General features: G+C 30.2%; 2 protein-coding genes and 1 long non-coding RNA gene across 4 annotated transcripts in view; 2 read left to right on the forward strand and 1 right to left on the reverse strand.

The window, feature by feature from the left end:
• Positions 1–885: 885 nt before the first annotated feature.
• Positions 886–8,331, forward strand: LOC148232298 (lysM and putative peptidoglycan-binding domain-containing protein 2-like). Its single transcript, XM_088192315.1, has 3 exons — positions 886–1,158; positions 5,488–5,777; positions 5,847–8,331. Exons 1-3 carry the CDS (start codon positions 901–903, stop codon positions 6,076–6,078), a joined length of 780 nt encoding a protein of 259 aa, XP_088048441.1. The 5' UTR covers positions 886–900; the 3' UTR covers positions 6,079–8,331.
• A 2,570-nt stretch (positions 8,332–10,901) lies between these two features.
• Positions 10,902–17,717, reverse strand: part of LOC148232299 (uncharacterized) — a 227,079-nt gene continuing 220,263 nt past the window's right edge. For both annotated transcript variants that reach the window (XM_088192313.1, XM_088192314.1), the window contains 12 exons: positions 15,079–15,327; positions 14,860–15,008; positions 14,646–14,795; positions 14,430–14,578; positions 14,221–14,366; positions 13,957–14,157; positions 13,731–13,884; positions 13,145–13,349; positions 12,951–13,080; positions 12,761–12,884; positions 12,549–12,687; positions 10,902–12,270 (listed from right to left, as the gene is read on the reverse strand). In XM_088192313.1, the coding sequence (XP_088048439.1) occupies positions 11,544–12,270; positions 12,549–12,687; positions 12,761–12,884; positions 12,951–13,080; positions 13,145–13,349; positions 13,731–13,884; positions 13,957–14,157; positions 14,221–14,366; positions 14,430–14,578; positions 14,646–14,795; positions 14,860–15,008; positions 15,079–15,327 (2,523 nt within the window). In that variant the 3' untranslated portion in view covers positions 10,902–11,543. The remainder of the gene's footprint in view (positions 12,271–12,548; positions 12,688–12,760; positions 12,885–12,950; positions 13,081–13,144; positions 13,350–13,730; positions 13,885–13,956; positions 14,158–14,220; positions 14,367–14,429; positions 14,579–14,645; positions 14,796–14,859; positions 15,009–15,078; positions 15,328–17,717) is intronic.
• On the forward strand, positions 12,681–13,734 carry LOC148232300 (uncharacterized). Its single transcript, XR_015810671.1, has 3 exons — positions 12,681–12,886; positions 12,957–13,086; positions 13,185–13,734. It is a non-coding gene; the product is annotated as an uncharacterized LOC148232300 (long non-coding RNA).

Here is a 17,717-nt window from a genome sequence, read left to right on the forward strand (position 1 = left end):
TTTCGGCGTAAGTTATAACGAGCTGGAACAATTAATGCAAAATGGCGCACTCTTTAATGTCGAAATATTTAGATTCATTTGACAACGTAATGTATTTTCAATAAAAGTGCGCTTTTTAGTCATTAGATCATAACAGTGACGATAAAGATCCACTTGGTAATCTTTTTATCGCCACATTACAACGTTATTTTGTGCAGGCAGGGCAGACGAGAGAAAACTCGGTCTCTGGTGTTTATTGTTGCTGCTCCCCCCCCCTCTCCAAAAAATTCAAGTGACATCTAAAATATACTATTAGACGCACAGTTAATTACACGCACAGTTAAGCGGTTTCTAGTATTAACTAAAATGAAAGCCAAAAAATGTAAATTAATACCATTTCACATTTTGCACTGTGACCCATAGAGAATTGTAATAATAAACTAATACCTAGATAAAGAAACGGAGATTCAATACTCAGAAACTCAGACACTGCAATAAAACAATTTATACCTCTTTGCATTTATCTTAATACGTATTTTATTTATATAAAAAAATTAAATATCAATCGCCAGAATTTGAAATATTTTTTTGCAATTTTTTCACTTTATAAAAAATGATGCCCCGGTTATTTACATCGGTTGGTCCCCCTCCTCCCTCTCGTCTCGTGGGGTTCTACACAAGAATAAAGCACGAGCATCACCCTCCATAAAATATAAGATAGTAAAGAAAAAAAAGGTAAAAGCTTTATTGATTCCATTACATGAATATTTATAGCAAAATAAATATATATATATATATGTATATATATATTTATATATATATATTTGGGCTGCAAAAAAACGTTTAAATTAAACTATTTTAAAACAAGCTGCAAAATATAAAGGAAATATTACGGATTATTAAAATATAGATTGATTATCAATGGCCGAAAAATTGGCTGTTACGATAACCGATGTTGCATCTCGCTCGCTGTCAGTGTCATCGAAACAAAGTCAGCAGTCGGTCGTGCGGATGGAGGAAGAGCGACTGGTGGGCGACCGCGGCGCAGGCCGACAGTATGGCGCGTGCGCCCGGCGCTCCGGTCCCTCCATGGGCGCCCCCGTAGGCGGAAATCTCATCCGGCACCTCGTCCAGCCCGGAGATACTCTGCAGGGCCTGGCGCTCAAGTATCACACGACGGTCAGTACGCTATTCCTTCGGATCGCCTTTTTAACATACTACTGAAATATTCCGCGACAAAAAGTGCATTTTATCGAAAGTCATCGTTAATATGCTACTGTTTTGTCACATGACTTCCGCTTGTTTACTTTGCATTTATGCAGTGTTCGCATCAACGAATTAATCAGTGAAATGTACACACGTCACGGAGCGAAATTAAAAATATCTACCTATTATATAATATAATGATATCGAAATCGTTCTAAGTTTTCCTCAAAGTAAGAAGAAATACAATTATCACTCGCCCGCTAAGTTTTATACACTCGAATCGTGTTGTGATTCCTTATCAGCTACTAAATTATTATTTTTATTATATAAATTTAATTAAAAGACTTAAAAGATTTATATTTGCCGCCATTCAAGGTTATTTTGATTAAGTGCTTAACTGTTTGTCACACTATATATTATATAGATTATTTGGCCTTGTAAAACTAAACGTTTATTTTGTAATTATATTCGTAACCTTTGAATGTCACGGAATATCTTCTCTAAAAGTGATACAGCTTCCGATTATATATTGTATACGTAAATTATGTACAAAATATGTCAACAACTGATTAATATAATGTAGAATATATTTTTAAAGTATATTATACTTTGTTACTTTTATTTTGTTAAGTTAATCAGTAACCTTAATTAGGATGTATTGGGTGTAGTCAAGAAAAAAGCGGTATATATTAAATTTAATGAGTTTTTTTAATGGCGAATCATATTTTACGAAAAGCTGAGCGAGTGTGACTGGTCAGCAAATGAGACACTTGAATAATTTAAATATATGTAAAATTAACATTTACCAAAAATCAAAGATATAAATAATGGCTGTGTAGTTTATTGATTGCTCTTTAGCAGCTTAGAACAATCATGAGCTGATTTATTTTGACTAATGAGGAAAGGAAAACTAGAGGAAAAATACACCCTTTTGGCATGCCCCTGGTAAACAAATCATATTACAGTAGACTCAGTAGAATAAAATATAAAAATCAAACTAGCATATTTCTGACTATAAAATATACACTTGAATAAATGTTTAGCCAAATAAAACATGAGTGAAATCCTGATTTCGGAACGCCCAAGTTTGTTCATAATAGTCATGCAGATTTTCGAAAGCGTCAATTATATTTTAAGACACATGCCTAGAAACAATAGTCTTTGTCTTGCAGCGAATGACATTGCCGTATGTATCTTTTGTCATTATCGAACAGTCGCCCATAAATGGCCACTTGGAAGTTACGCTTTCATCAAGGGATATACCGAAGGCGGAGCTAAACAATAACGCTATTGGTTCTAAATTGGTGAATTGCTTTCCGTAAAATATTATTTGTTAATTTGTTGACATTCTGTGACAGTTTTTATTTTATTTTAATTTAATTGGACATAAAAGTTGACATGCACATATCAATACGGACGAAATATATACATTTTTACGGAAGAAATAAATACGTTTACAGAAAAATAAATACAATGGTCTACTGAAATGCTCTTGCATTTTGAAATTTACATGGATACAATGTCTATAAATTGTTTTCAAGACATTTTACGAATGCTTTATTTCTGCAGCAATCTCTTTTTTATTAATTAAATTAAATTACCCTGATTTTGTTGAAAATATGCTTAATTTTCGCCTGTGACAGACACTCCTTTTACTGCCGTATCAGGTTTTAGTATTTCATAGATCTGCTGATAAGAGTTTTTCCACGCTCTATTGATTTGGTCAGCGTTTATTATTTTTTTATTGCTCGTACAGTATCTATTATTATGAACGCATAAGATAGTGGTATAGTGTTAGGTTTCTGATTTGATTTGTATCTGACAGTATTTTTTCTGGGATTTTACGATTTTTTATATTTAATTTAATTTTTTTAAATCTGGTCACTATTTTATACCTAGTATTTTTAATGACACCCGTCAATTTGACAGGTTTATACCCTTAAATTTAGTGTTAAACTCAAGAAGGCTGATCTAAGTTATAAGCAGGAAATACGGCACTGCATTTCTTAAAAGGCGATATTTTAGTCGTGCTTTTTAACAACAGCGGTTCTTTTGACGATTACATAATTTATTTTCTCTTTTGAGAATGAAACATTAGCACATATCTAAGTGCTTTTAGTGATTGTCCGACAATGTGCTTTTATTCTAGGAATAAGAGATTAACACGTTTTATTTAATTATCTGGGCTTGTCCTCTAATGTTTCTGATAACCATTTTAAGGTTAAGTAAAGCGCCATAATCACTGTTCTGAGAATATGCATTAGCACGCTTTTTAGCGGTTTTGATAGATCTTTTTTAATTTTCGCATACTATCAATGTAATATTTAAACTCCAACATAATTATTCTATATAAAACTGACCATTTAATTTGTTGCCTAACTACCAAATTAGTAATGAAATCAGTCTGCTAATCAGTGAAATCTTATGTTTACTATTGACTATTATTTAATTTACAATCTATAGATGTCACAATGCACTACTCAACTCGATTATATTTTAATAATTATTTTGTGAGAATAGGAAAATTTAGGAAAACCCAATCTGCGTTGATTGATCGGAATTATAATTATATAATAATTACTAATTCCGATATGTTTATTAATTATAAAGTATATATAATATATTTTTCAAAATACTTATTTTCTAACTTTTGTATATATAACTAATACACTTATCTACCATAATTTATCTTTATTTTTGTTAAAAACTGCTTTCTCTGTTCTAAAAATTATTGATTTGTACAAGAAAATGAACGAGGCAGCACTATTGTGTTATATGTAATTTATTTTTACATCATCATTACTTTTGTCTTTTGCATGTTTAACCTTTAACCGCTTTACAATGTGACTCGAGTTTTCGTATAATGAATTCATTATACTATAATATTCGTAGTGTCACTAAAACAGTATATTAATGTTTTAAATTTATATTTATTAATATATGTATATAATATATCTCAAGAAAACAATCCTTGAAAAATCGTAATACTGGCGGCCCTTGACTTTCGAACGTTCGATTTTCGCATAATTCGAATTAAAAATAAAAATAAAAAAAACATTTTTTTTTATTTTTTATTTTTATTTTTAAAAACGTTCTGATAGCGGTGAATCTTTTGCTTCAATCAGACGTTCGTATGATACAAACAGGTCTACGATATGTTCAATTTTGCAAAATAAAAATATAATTAAAGAATACGTTCAAAATTGTGGAAAATAAAGATATATTTCCACAAGCTTTAATGATATGTTTCAAAAAAAACACAGCAAAAAAAAACATGGATGAAATGGAAAATCTTTGTCATCGTAGATCGATGACCAACATCAAAAAGATGTCCCTCTGAGTATTTCAATTATTCAAGCAAAAGCTCTTAGTTTGCACAAAGATTGGAAGGATAGATTAAAAAAATATTTTAACACGGTTTTTCAAGCAAGTAACGCTTGGTTTTACAATTTTAAAATGAGGTATTCTTTTCATAATATTAAATTTACTGGAAAATCGGCTGATGCGGATAAAGATGCTGCAAAAGAATTTATTTCCTAATTATCCAAAATTATTGAAGATGTAGAATATTCCTCTAGCCAAATATTTAATGTAGTTGAGACAGGTTTATTTTGGAAACTCTTTAACAATGAAAAATATGAATGAAGCCTTCACACACCTTGACAAATTTTTAAATATTATGGAAGATTGTGATCCCAATGGAGAACGCATATCTCAAGTGCCGTGGGGCGATCAATAAAAACATAGCATGTTATAAAATACTATATGAAGAAAAGAAAAAGAATAGTGGAAATGAGTTAACTCTTGATAACTTTTCAAAGGAAACACCCGCAAACCCCACTTAAACGTGTCTCTTAAACGCCTCTTAAACATCTTATACTTACTTGATAAATAAATATTTTTAAATACACACAATTTTAATTATTTTTACTTCCCTCGACTTTCGTACATTCAACATTTGCATACATTTTCAGGAACCAATTATGTGCGAAAGTCGAGGGCCGCCTGTAGTTTTAGTTATGGAAAAATATAACACTTTTCATTTACAGTCATTCTTATTTATTTTTACTAGAACATAAATATGTACTTATTATAAAGAGGAATTTTTTTAAATTTCCACATTTTTCCAAACTTTTACTTAATTTAAGACACGTCAGTGTTTTTTATAAGATTTATTTTTATGTTTTGTATGTTTTTATATATTTTTTTACAAATTTGCATATTTACATTTAATACCTCACTTATCAATTATGCTATATGTTAGTTTATAAATAATAATGTATATATTTTATATTGTTTTAGACTGAAAAAATAAGAAGAGCAAATCGATTGTTTGCGACGGATAGTTTATTTATAAAAGAATATCTTATGATACCTGTACCGAAAGATTACGAGATACCTCCAGATAATATGCCTTTGAGAGCGGAAGCTTTGAGTCACCGTGCGTCCATAGCCGGAATTCCCATCGCTAGTAGCGAATATTCATACGGAAGTCCAGACGAAAAGAAGACGTTTGATGAATTTCTCAATAGAGTGGACTCCTCGTTGGCCAATATAAAAAAAGACGTGGAGCGAACTAGCGAAAAGAGCGAGTAAATGATTCAATATTTTAGTTGTATTGTCGATGTATTGCGATTGAATTGTATGAAATTATTTTTTAGATTCGGTAAATATGCAGCTGATATATATACGAGTAGAAAAAGGCCTACTTCCCGCTTACGACAATCCTCGTCTGTTGGCGGAGTGAGCACGTCGTCGGTGGTCACAATTTTGGACAACGACAACAGCTACCAGGGGAACATGGGCGAGACTGTCGTTCTGGCCGAGGGTAGACATATTCGTTCATCCTTGCAGCGACTGCAACGTACACAAGACGACTGGTTCCAATTGTAGCAAAAGGAGAGAAAGGCGTATTTCCGCCTTCAATAATTGTTTCGATGCGAAATTAGATAGGAATCGAACAATGTCAACGGCACAACAACTCGATTTTATATTGGAAAGATAAACAGTCACCAATATGGTACCTGAAATTCATTGTTTAATTTCAGACTATGGATTGATACCGTTTTTGCACTGCTACTTTTTTTTTCTTTTTTGCGATTTTCCATTATACACCTTGTTTATTTATATTTGCATATAGTCAATCATGATAATTTACACTTTATGAACACGAGTCTATGTCTACTGTGACGTGTGTTATAAAAGTGTAAATTTATGTTTTTATGTTTATTATATCTGACATTACTCGGTATACGTTGATAATGAATTAACTTTGATATTTTTCTTTTGAGTTGCGTTTTTAAAATAAATTGCTATCGGTTAACCCAAAATTGTATGTGAAAATTGCCTTTAAGATATTAGCATATTTTAACATGTTAACATATAAACATGTCCATTAAAATTTTTGAGTAAATAATGCGGTTGTCACAAATATAATATTTCAGTCTCGACTTTTATGCTGTCTTCTATTTCTATTGTTTAATATACATACTCTTATAATTATATTAATTATTGTTATATACCATATTCACAAATTTGATTTTAATTGTTAGATTTACAAAAGAGTAATATAAAAAATGTTTGTACGCAATAATTTGTAGTTTATTACCCCAAAGTATTTTTATGAAGTTGATTTGATATACTAAGAATTATAACTTTTATTTATACGAATGCATAAATGTTATTTTTGTTTCAAGGTAACTTCTTTATACTAAGAATTATAACTTTTATATATACCAACTCATAAATGTTGTTTTTGTTTCAAGACAACTTCTTTAATACCATTTGATTGATTCGTTCCATATTTATTCAACGTGTATATCAAATTTCATGTTAAATCCTTGATATGTTATCTTTACGTATCAGCAAATAAGGTCACAAATTCTTCCGGAAGCAAATGATTAAATATACCGCTATCTATTGTATTATATTTATTTTGAAGTCAAGTGATGAAAGATGACATAGAGTCGATTATTTATATAAAATAATAAACTAATGTGGCTATATAAATAGAAAGACTGAATTGCTATCTATAATAATGATGAGAAGAATTTAGTTTTGTTTGAGTGATTAAATATTTATGTATTATATATAACTTCGTATTTTATTAAAAATAAAATAAAGATAGTTTGATATATGAGCACTGATATATCAAGTGACCTTTCGGGTTATTTATAATCAATAGTAGTAGATATTTCTAAATCGAAAAATAATTATGTTTGACTTCTAAATGTTAATATTTAAATAAACAGGACTTATGCGAATACTATACTATGTCTAAATTATATAAATGTGCTTAACACTATCGCAAAAAATAAAATTAGAGTTGATGTGCTTTTGACGTTTGTGAATATAAAAATTTATAATAATAAAAAGAATAATACGGAATATATTATAACAATTTAAGGAAATTGATGTTCATATTTTTTTTATTAAGAAATGATTCCAACTTTTTTTGGTTAATTTAATTTATGATTTTTTAAATCAGTGCCTAAGATGTGTGTATGCATATATTTTTTAATCAGGCATGAAAAGCACTAAAAAAAAACAAGTCGTTAATATAATGTTAGAAAGGTGACACATATCTGATCAAATCGTTAATATATTAAAATGTTCCTTGATTTTTTATATAAAATTAGCACAAAGCTGTGTTTTAATTTGTAGTCTTTTTTTATAATTAATCTTAATATATCAACAAATCCTCAATATATTATTACTTCTAAACAATTCCTTTAATTTTTTCTTTGTTAATTTAATGAATTGAATAAACTAATTATAAGTTGCACGGAAAAATAAAGAGTAATATTTTAATTTGCTAACTATCATCATATCGCTTATTAATTTAGCTGCTATATCTAAATTGCTTTGCTTTTAGTTACTACACCGAAACAGTGAAACATTTAGAGATTGTTAACAAAAAATACCGAGGTGTTAAATAAAACTGTTTAGCGCTATTTATAAAGCAACTATTTTGATACAATATGTAAACGTATATTTCATATTCGAGCCAGGTAGTTTTTAATCATGTATATTTTTATTATTTTACTAAACATACTTGTGAACTGTGGATAGCATTGTTTTCATTTCAAATTTTTATATAAAAATGTTGTTAAATATGTCAAATAAATTAGACTACTTTTATAGTCATTAAATTGTTTTATTTTATGTACGATAAAAAAGATATTATCTCTTATCTGATGAAATGAGTTTATTATCGCCGGGTCGGTAAAGATATTATCAATATTTGTTGCGATCGTAACAAGTTTTATAATCTGTTCATTGACTGAATCACGTATTTAGATATCTGATTGTTGAAATCTAGTTCATTCAATATTTATTGAGCCGTCAGAATATAGAAAATATTAGTTTCGCTTATTGCTATTGTCGTTAAATCGTATGCAATGTTCTCAAATATTGTATTGTTTGATTGCTAAGTAATTTAACTGACTATAAAAGAGAAAGCTTAAAAGAAAAAAAACTGGATCAAATTTCTTCAATCTCCTGATTTTACACAACCCAAAGATTCTGAAAAACTTTATGTGCCATCTAATCATTAGTGTTTGCGTTAAATTATGAGTGTAATTACAATAAGCATAGAGTGCAGAACCTGGCGATACACACATTCGGCTGAACTCTCGTCATTCCAAGTCTGAAGAGAATGGTAGTTTCGTGGTCAATGTTAGCATCCTTTAATGCAATGATTATGGGTGATCCCGAACTATCAAAAAGATAACTAGTTTTGGATTTCAGTTAAAATTTGCTAAGATAAAAGAGGTAATTTTTATTGTGTTTATACATTCTTAACTCAGTTTTGGTAAAATGGTAAATGACCACTTATGCTATAAAACGATTTATTTAGTATTATATATCAGTGGCTACTATTTTATAGAATTAAATCTTATTTCTTAGCTTAACTATTTTTTTTTGGCGATAGTAATTTTCATTCCTCTGTACTATTCACCATAGTACTGCGTCTTTAAGTCGTATCGAAAATCAGGTTAAATTTTTATGAATTCGGGTGACAGTTTAGCTGGATCTGGTCAAAGGGGAAGCAGCTGCTTTTCTCGGACTTCTTAGGGTCGTTTCAAAGTAGTTCTGTGGTGTTTTAAAGTAGTTCTGTGGCCAAGACTTGACTATAGATGTAGTTTCAGATGAAATTGTTTAAAGAAGGTGATTTATTATGACTCTTCTGGATTATATACCCATCATCCAACGTAACGTATCTTACAGTCTTCGATCTTCTGACTAATGCTAATGATTCGGGACAGAATCAGAATCTTTATTTTTGTCTTAATACAGATCTTATGACATTCTCTTTGGCGTGTGTAATGGATTCAAAATAAGTCATTCTCTGGAACATGCAATTCGGTATGGTGACTAAACGTACTGAGTAGGGTTATCAATCAAATATTCGAATTATTTATGAATTATGAGCGCAAAAACAATTTCTCAGAAGTCAAAAATCGTGCCGTCGCCGTCACAATGAAAACGCTCGGTTATCTAGAGTTCATATTAAGACTTTTTATAACAATATTACGACTTACAATAATTAAGAATCGAATAAAGCATATCTAAACCGAATTTTGACCAAAAGCAAAAAACGTTTCAACTGCGACGGAGTCGACACGATTTTATTGCTTTTGACGTGAATTTTTGACTTCTGAGAAGTGATAATTGTTTTTGCGCCCTCCTATTGACCAAAATTCGGTTTGAATATACTTTGACCAATACTAACATATCAAAAGTAATATAATAGGCTATCATATTTTCAACATAGTGTGATATCGAAGTGCAGTCAAACTATGGAGCAATATGCGAAATGCGACATCTCTTTTTCTTTTTTCGTTTATTTTCCCCGAGAGATGAGTTGGCTTAGTTTGTATTTTAGACTTTTTTTTATGTAGTTTAAGAACTTTCATTAGGGCAAGTTGGGTTTGGTTAATTCGTGTAGATTAGGTTAAAGCTTAAATAGCAAATGGACGTTTCTCAACTGTCAAATTGAGTTCCATAGACATTTTAGAGCAGCACATAATGTCACTAACGCCTATGGGTTAAATTATATTTTCGCTAGTAGTAATATATATCTACTGGTAAAAATGTATATGGACTTCACTAGCAAAAATATAAATTCACTAAAAAATACACGCTCACTGTAACATTTATACATTGCATGTAAAAATAATGATAAGCATGTAAATGTATATATTACTACATATTGAAAAGTTGAAATCATATAATTTTACTAGCACCTGTTAGATTATATTTTCACTGGTAAAAATATGTATCTACTGGTGAAAATGTATTCTGATATAATTTTACTGAAATGCCATATTTAAAAAAATAGTATTTAATTAAATGACATACATTTTCAGACTGTATTTAAAAAGATTTTTTGAGGGGTAAATAGAGAATTTCCAGTTTAGTATAAAAAATTTCGTTTTATCTTTTCTTAATATTTCGATTTTATTACGAATCATAGTATTTAATTAAATGACATACATTTTTCTGGCTAAATTCAAGAGGGCAAATGACCTCTCCTCAAAAATATTGTCCCTGGCCGTATCTACTATGACTGAAATTCACAGAATTTGTTTTTTGAACGGAACAAAATTGGGTAAGTCAATCAGACATAATACTTACAAGTAAATATTGACCATTAGACTGAAAGTCAATAAATAAATATATCTTCTAAAATATTTAATATTAAAACACAATTATATTACATCTTTTTTATTATTTCAATTATGAAAATGTTATTTCGCTTACAATAAATATTTTACACAACAATCTATTAGTACCCTTTGAACATGATTTTATACAAAATATTAATTTTATATCACAGATAACATTTAATTTAAATTATTTACAATTACTTTTTACATATAATAAATACCACAAATGCTAATGCAGTGTTTTGACATGTATCATGAATAGATTAAAATATATGACGAAAACTATATTTTTTTAAGCAAATGATTTAATATATCAAAAATATTCGCTTATGATGATATTAATGACATTATGTTATAATTTATTGTGATACGAAGCTCTTTTATTAATTACTGCTCTACCTTTTACTATAATAACAATAATTTAAGTTAGATACAAATTTACAGTCACTCTTAAATGCTCAATATAATTATTGTTAAATGAAATTTAAACAGTAAGAAAATTGTACTGTAATAAATACATATGGTTACATTAGAAGATAGATTAAGGATAAAATTTACATCTTTGCATATATAATTTCATCTACCAGTCAACGGAAATCGTCACCGTGTCCTTTGATTTTAATACATTGTTGTGCTGGACGGTTTATAAAACATATAGGACTTGTACACTTAAATTATTATGGAATCTTATAAGCTTTCTTCTTGTATTTTGTCTAATTTGGCAAACATTTTTGTTTCACCGCCGGGTTGGCAAACGTGTTTTACATTGCTTGGAATCACAGCTGGGGCCGTTGGAGTCGTTCTATTCAATAAATAATCCAAGTCGTGCGATATAAGATCTAACATTCCGTCCATGTTCGGTTGTTCGTCGGTCTCGTTTTGATCGCCGTTATTTCCAGACTCTGGATCTGACACAGCGTTGCTTTCGTCTTCCGATTCGGTCGACGGAGAGTTTTTGACTATCTCTTTATGGTACACCGGGTGTGCGTCTTTGTTTTTCAAGCAACTCTTTATTGGCGGCGGAGCGAGCTCTGGCATTTCTTGTTTCGATTTGCCGACGCATAATACGCAATTATCGGCGGTATCTAAATTTGAAACGTCATATTTGTGGTCTGAATACGGTTCAAAATCTACGGAACACAAGAGAATAGGTGGTTCAGGAGGTCCGGGCGGTGGTTGTGCCGAACGACTAAGAATACCTAACTCAACACATACGCGAGTGACGTACTCTTGAGGATGCGGCGACGGTTGGTCAAGAGGTGGTAAAGTGGATGCACACGGTGGGACCAGATCGCACACACTCGATACGGGTCCCACCATCGAACTCATCGATGGTCTTTCAGGACTGTCCATGCTGGGTGGAATATTTTTGAATTCTACGCTCTTAACAATATCTGCTTGTTTACCAATAGATCTGAAAATATTTGTAATAATTAATAAAAACATAAAACTTTAGAATCATGTTCTCTTAGTCTCCAATTTAATCTACATATGCAAAAAAATCAGAGAGTCTATTTTCTTCGGGATCCTAGAGTGCAACTAAGCATATTTCACAACATATGAGATTTGGATTGTGTTTGTTGTAAGCATGAATGGACTCGAGGCCTTAAAAATATGATTATCTAAGGATTTCATGGACTAAATATGTAAGCAACGAACGAATAAAAAGAAAATTCAATTAATATTAAGTACCTATCTCTATGATCAGACGAATGATGGCTATGCGAAGAAGGAGTTAGCCAATGATGTGGAGGCTGCTGCGCTAAAGATATAGAATTGTCTCCGATTGGAGCACTGTGTGATTCAGCTTCACAACCTTGTTTGATAAAAACTGTAAGGAATATGTTTAGTATTGATTTAAACGACACATAAATACATTAGATACATTAAAGCAATAAACGAACAACTATGAGACGTGTTAACATAATCTGAGCTGCAATCCCAATCCGCTTCTTTTGGATGTAGCAATCTTCCTAATCCAGCAGCTGTTTCATCTCTTATTATATAGCAACCAAATACCATCGTTCCCTGTAAGTATTTATGTTGTATATTTTATTATTATATAATTATTTATATATATCTATTGATATTTACCAATAGAATAGCAGCAGCTGCTAAAGCGTTGCTAGATATGGCACTCGGGATGTTATAATGGACAATGCTAGCAACTTCTAATACTTTGCTGCAGAGAAATATTGCAGCACTCCTTCTCATTAATCCGATTCTATAGGTAAGTGATGGTTATTATATTTAGTGGGTGACAAGAGATTTATCAGATAATATTATACCTCTTTTGAATGTAATTATTTCTGTCCGGTAATTTTGTAGCCAATAACCGCAACCTTGCTGCAACACATATGCATAATAGAAAATGAAGAGCTGCTAAAAGTGCAGAGGCAGAAGCAAAAACTGTCAGAGGTGTGGATTGAAATCGAAGTCCCCAATCTTCTCCTCCAGCAGCTCTAGAGCAAAGAGCCGCTAAAACGCATACACCTGAAAAAGCAAAACATATATTCAACGCTTTCATCATGCTGAGAGTTATTCTCCGCTATTTTTATAAATTAAGAAGCTGGAACTAATCTTCAGATATGATATAATTTCATTATTTTTTTCAACCGACTCTAAAGAGGAAGATGTTCGCCCCTCTTAGAGAATGTCTTTGTTTTGGGTTAATAAAATAATCAGCTTTTATGGAGAAAAAAAGAAAACTTGTTTTCTCGCTTCAGTATTGATATTTCTCGGTAATGAATTTGATACAAAAAAAGTATCTTGAAGTGAAAGTTCAACTAAGTTGTAGTATTTTGAATGTATATCACAATTTATATTTTTCATTTAAATTACTTTTTTATGGATTATAAAATAAATAAATATTACCAGTCATGAGCATTAAAATTGTCCTTGGAAGATGAGGCGGAGGAGGGGCCGGCCAAGCAAGTTCTGCATGGAGCAAAAGTAATTGTGCGACTAGAGCTGCACCACCTCCGAGTAGCAAAAGCTCTAACCAACCACCAGCCATATTACCACATAGCTATAAAATAACAAATTATTAAAACAGTATCATCAATCAATATAATTATACAAAAAGGACGTCTGTACATACATCGGAAGTGAGACAATATAGCATCAATCCTAATGCGAAAGACGTCACAAAGCAATAATGCAGCTTCAGATACATCAAGCAGCACCTTCTCCGAAGCCAAGCCGGTAAAAGTAACAGCCCTGATATCAAAACTCCGAGAGCTCCTCCACCAAACGCACCGGCTACCAATTCAATATTTTGCCCCTCGTCTATTTCAACTTCCTAAATATAACAATAAAATTTATTTATAATATGAATAGGTGATATTTAAAAGCGATATTTTACCTGTGACGTTTGCCTTGCTAAAAGAAGGGCATACATTCCTTGATCTTTGCATGAGCACTGAGTTATATCGGGAGCTAAGCGCTTAGTTTCACAAGCTGCTATCCATACCCCTGATTCGTATCTACCGCATATTATAGATCCTTCGGCTGTAAATTAGTATTTATATTGTATTATTTATATTAATATTATTAAATTTGTTTAATAAATACTTTTCTGTCTGGTGATGGGAGTAGTGTGATGTAAGTGCAAGGAGAAGTATAACTTTCCCGTTGGAATATTATAATTCATTCCTTCGTTTGTAGCGACACGCACAACGGTTATGTGTGAAGCCACCCAAAATTCTAAACCGCTTCCTTCTCTATAAATGATATAATATTTAATACCATAATATAAATTACTGCATATTATTCGGAATGTTAACTTACTTAACTTCTGCCGTATAATATAAAGATGTATAATACTTTGTCAGATTTCTATAGTTGATAAAATTCAAGTGTAATCTTTCAGGTAGATTAGTCATTCCATCCAATGTTGTGAAGTAGAGTATGATGTTTTCTTTATCCCATCTATCATGACTGTAAAGTTCATAAAATTTTTAGTTTTATTATGTTATTTATTATCTATTATAATACAGTGTACCTTAAATTCCTAAATGGAAATTCAGATCTATGTGATACGTATGGTTTTGTATATACATCACTATATACAGTGATTTCACTCAAACGCAACGAGACTCCACTGTTCAAAATTGCACCTTGTACTATTGCTTGTTGGAGCTCTTGTAAACCCTGAATTCAATTATTAATATACAGAATGTTATATTATATGATACAATATTATACCAATCGTTTAAATTACTTGTTGATCCAAAACTCCATGTTCAGTTTTTAAAAGTAAGTTGATAATGTTGAAATACGGCTCGACCGATTCATCCTTTTCTGCGTTATTATTAATAAAACGCAGATAATCCAGTGCTTCTTTTAGTAAACGGAGAATTTGCCCAGCCTCACCAGGATACAGCATCGTTCTTTTACTGACGTACGATAGATATTTTTTTATTATGCCAACTGTAGTAGTGTTTCCGTATCCGTAAGCTATTTTCTCAAACTGTAAGTATTTATTTATTAGTGCTCAAAATAAATCATTATTATTTCAGATCTAAGGAAATTATTATTAGATATTAAAAAATATAAAAATGCATGCTTTTTTTAACAAAAATATTTTTCGAGACAGAATTTTAACAAGGTTGTGGTCAAACTTTATATTAAATTATAGTCAGTTATTGTCAGAATATAAGCGGAATCAATTGATCGGAAATCATATAAAACGGTTAGAATTTAAATTGGACTGATCAGAATTTATATTCAATGGTAAGAATTATTTTGACAGATGCTCTAAATAATTTTTTTCAGTCAATATTTACAGTTCATTGGTCAATATTTATAAAAATTAGCCAGTATTTATATTATATTATCTGTATTTTAACCTCAATGACAGGTTTATATTGATAGATGCTCAGCATAATAATACATGGTCAATATCAATATGTTTTTGAGGCAACTTGTTTGGTTGGATTCACAACATTATCAGACGTCAGCACAAAAAACCAAGCGTGCTATTCGCCGCCGCTCTGTTGTTATTCCCGCTTCGTCCTTCGCTCTGAATACCTTTGGGTCCAGCATACAATTAAATATATTTATTGATAGTCACTGATGGGGTGTTCAAGTTCTGACATACGTTCGCTCGTACCTAACCTGTCCAACAGTTTGGTTGCGAGCGAGATATTTTATAAGATATTTCTAAAATAAATAATTTATTGCCTATTTAAGATTCACACGACCGTACGCTATTTTTATTCTCATCATTTGATATTAATTCTGAATCTGAAAAATATAATTATGACGATTCAATATTTTATTATTCATCATCATATATTTTTATTCCGACCGTATGCTATTTTAATTCTACACATTTGATGTTTTTTCTGAACCTGAAAAATATAATTATGACTATGCTGTTAATAAAATTCTGACCGAGATTTGAATTTTATTCTGACCCAAAGTTGATTTGAATTCTGACCATTTAATTTGTTGCCCATAATAAACACACAGTCCACTTGGAATTTTGTTAATGGTTCTAAACTTGACTAAACCTATTTACCAATTATTTTAATATAATTTTTTATTCAAATATCCCATACATATATGTAAAAAATATAAAACAAAATAGCTTTATTGTATATGTTAGTAGATGTATATAAATATATACTACGTATATGTGTATATATAATAATATACTATTTAATTTTAAAATATACACAAATTGAGTGTATTTTGAAGAGTTTTGGTTCATAAATATCTAGAATTAGATTAATATTTCTTGAATTGAATTATGTATTAAGAATAAATTTCCATTGAAAACTTTTGCTTAATAAATAATTATTTTATACACTCTTCGTTTATTTTCAGCAATTCATAAATATTACGAGTTATATTAATACAATTTAAATTAAATAATGTATTAAGAATAAATAAGGTTAAAATTATTTTATGTGAATAGTATTTTTATGTATGTATAGTAAAACATAAGTTTTTTCTCACCCTCCCCAGGTTTTACAAATTTATTTAAAGGTTTTAAAGCAAACACCATATTTAGACGCGTAGTAAAAGAATTTATGGCTTTTTTTATTCAAGGTATTAAGAAATTGAAAATTGAGCTGCATTCCAGTTTTTTTTTCCATATCGATTACCGTTTTGATGGTTTAACGCTCTTTAAATATTTCCTACAAGAAAACTTTTAGTAAATATACAAAATAGTTTTGTCAAATTTATCTTATAGACAGGCAGTTTCTGCGGCAAAAATCTTAAAATTTCACGCTACACTGTTCCTTATTTTGCATAATTTTTTTTAAGTCTTTCACAATGTATATATATATTTATATATTAAAATAAAAATACATGAACAGTTTCACTTACAATAAAAAATGTAATTATTCACACTTGGATTGAGAAAGACAGACTTTAAGCTTTAAATGAAATAGTTTCGATATATTTCATAGGCTAAATAGAATGTTTGTTTGTAGGTACTTTACGATTAGTGTCGGATGAATAGTATCTAATTTTCTTTCAAAAGTCTAGATTCACAGTAAGTAGGTCAAACTAATTTTTCCAATAGTTGGTAATACATAGCTACATTCCACTTGAACGCATCTTTGGGCAAATTGAAAAAAATGTAAAGAAGTTAAATAGCATTTTGTTTCTAGATGACTTTGTTATAATATTGGTTCAGTGATTATTGCGCATACAAAAATTGAGCACAGCGAAAATTCTGATCATAGATTATCAATATACACATACAATATTTGTAAATATACTATATACAAAATTCTGTTTATAAAACAGATGTTATTATGATTTTAATTTAATTTAATATTTTACAATTATATTAGTAATTGACATTGGTGTGATACACTTACATTTTCTATAATTACACAATTT

The sequence above is a fragment of the Plectrocnemia conspersa genome, unplaced genomic scaffold (assembly GCF_051122295.1).
Source record: "Plectrocnemia conspersa isolate PC_06_02 unplaced genomic scaffold, ASM5112229v1 ptg000009l, whole genome shotgun sequence".
Taxonomy (NCBI): domain Eukaryota; kingdom Metazoa; phylum Arthropoda; class Insecta; order Trichoptera; family Polycentropodidae; genus Plectrocnemia; species Plectrocnemia conspersa.

Excerpts from the sequence above, each read along its gene's own strand:
- LOC148232298 (XM_088192315.1), top strand. The coding sequence starts at position 901 with ATGGCCGAAAAATTGGCTGTTACGATAACCGATGTTGCATCTCGCTCG. Across the intron at positions 1,159-5,487 it reads CGCTCAAGTATCACACGACG|ACTGAAAAAATAAGAAGAGC; the intron begins GTCAGTACGCTA and ends ATATTGTTTTAG. Across the intron at positions 5,778-5,846 it reads CGAACTAGCGAAAAGAGCGA|ATTCGGTAAATATGCAGCTG; the intron begins GTAAATGATTCA and ends ATTATTTTTTAG.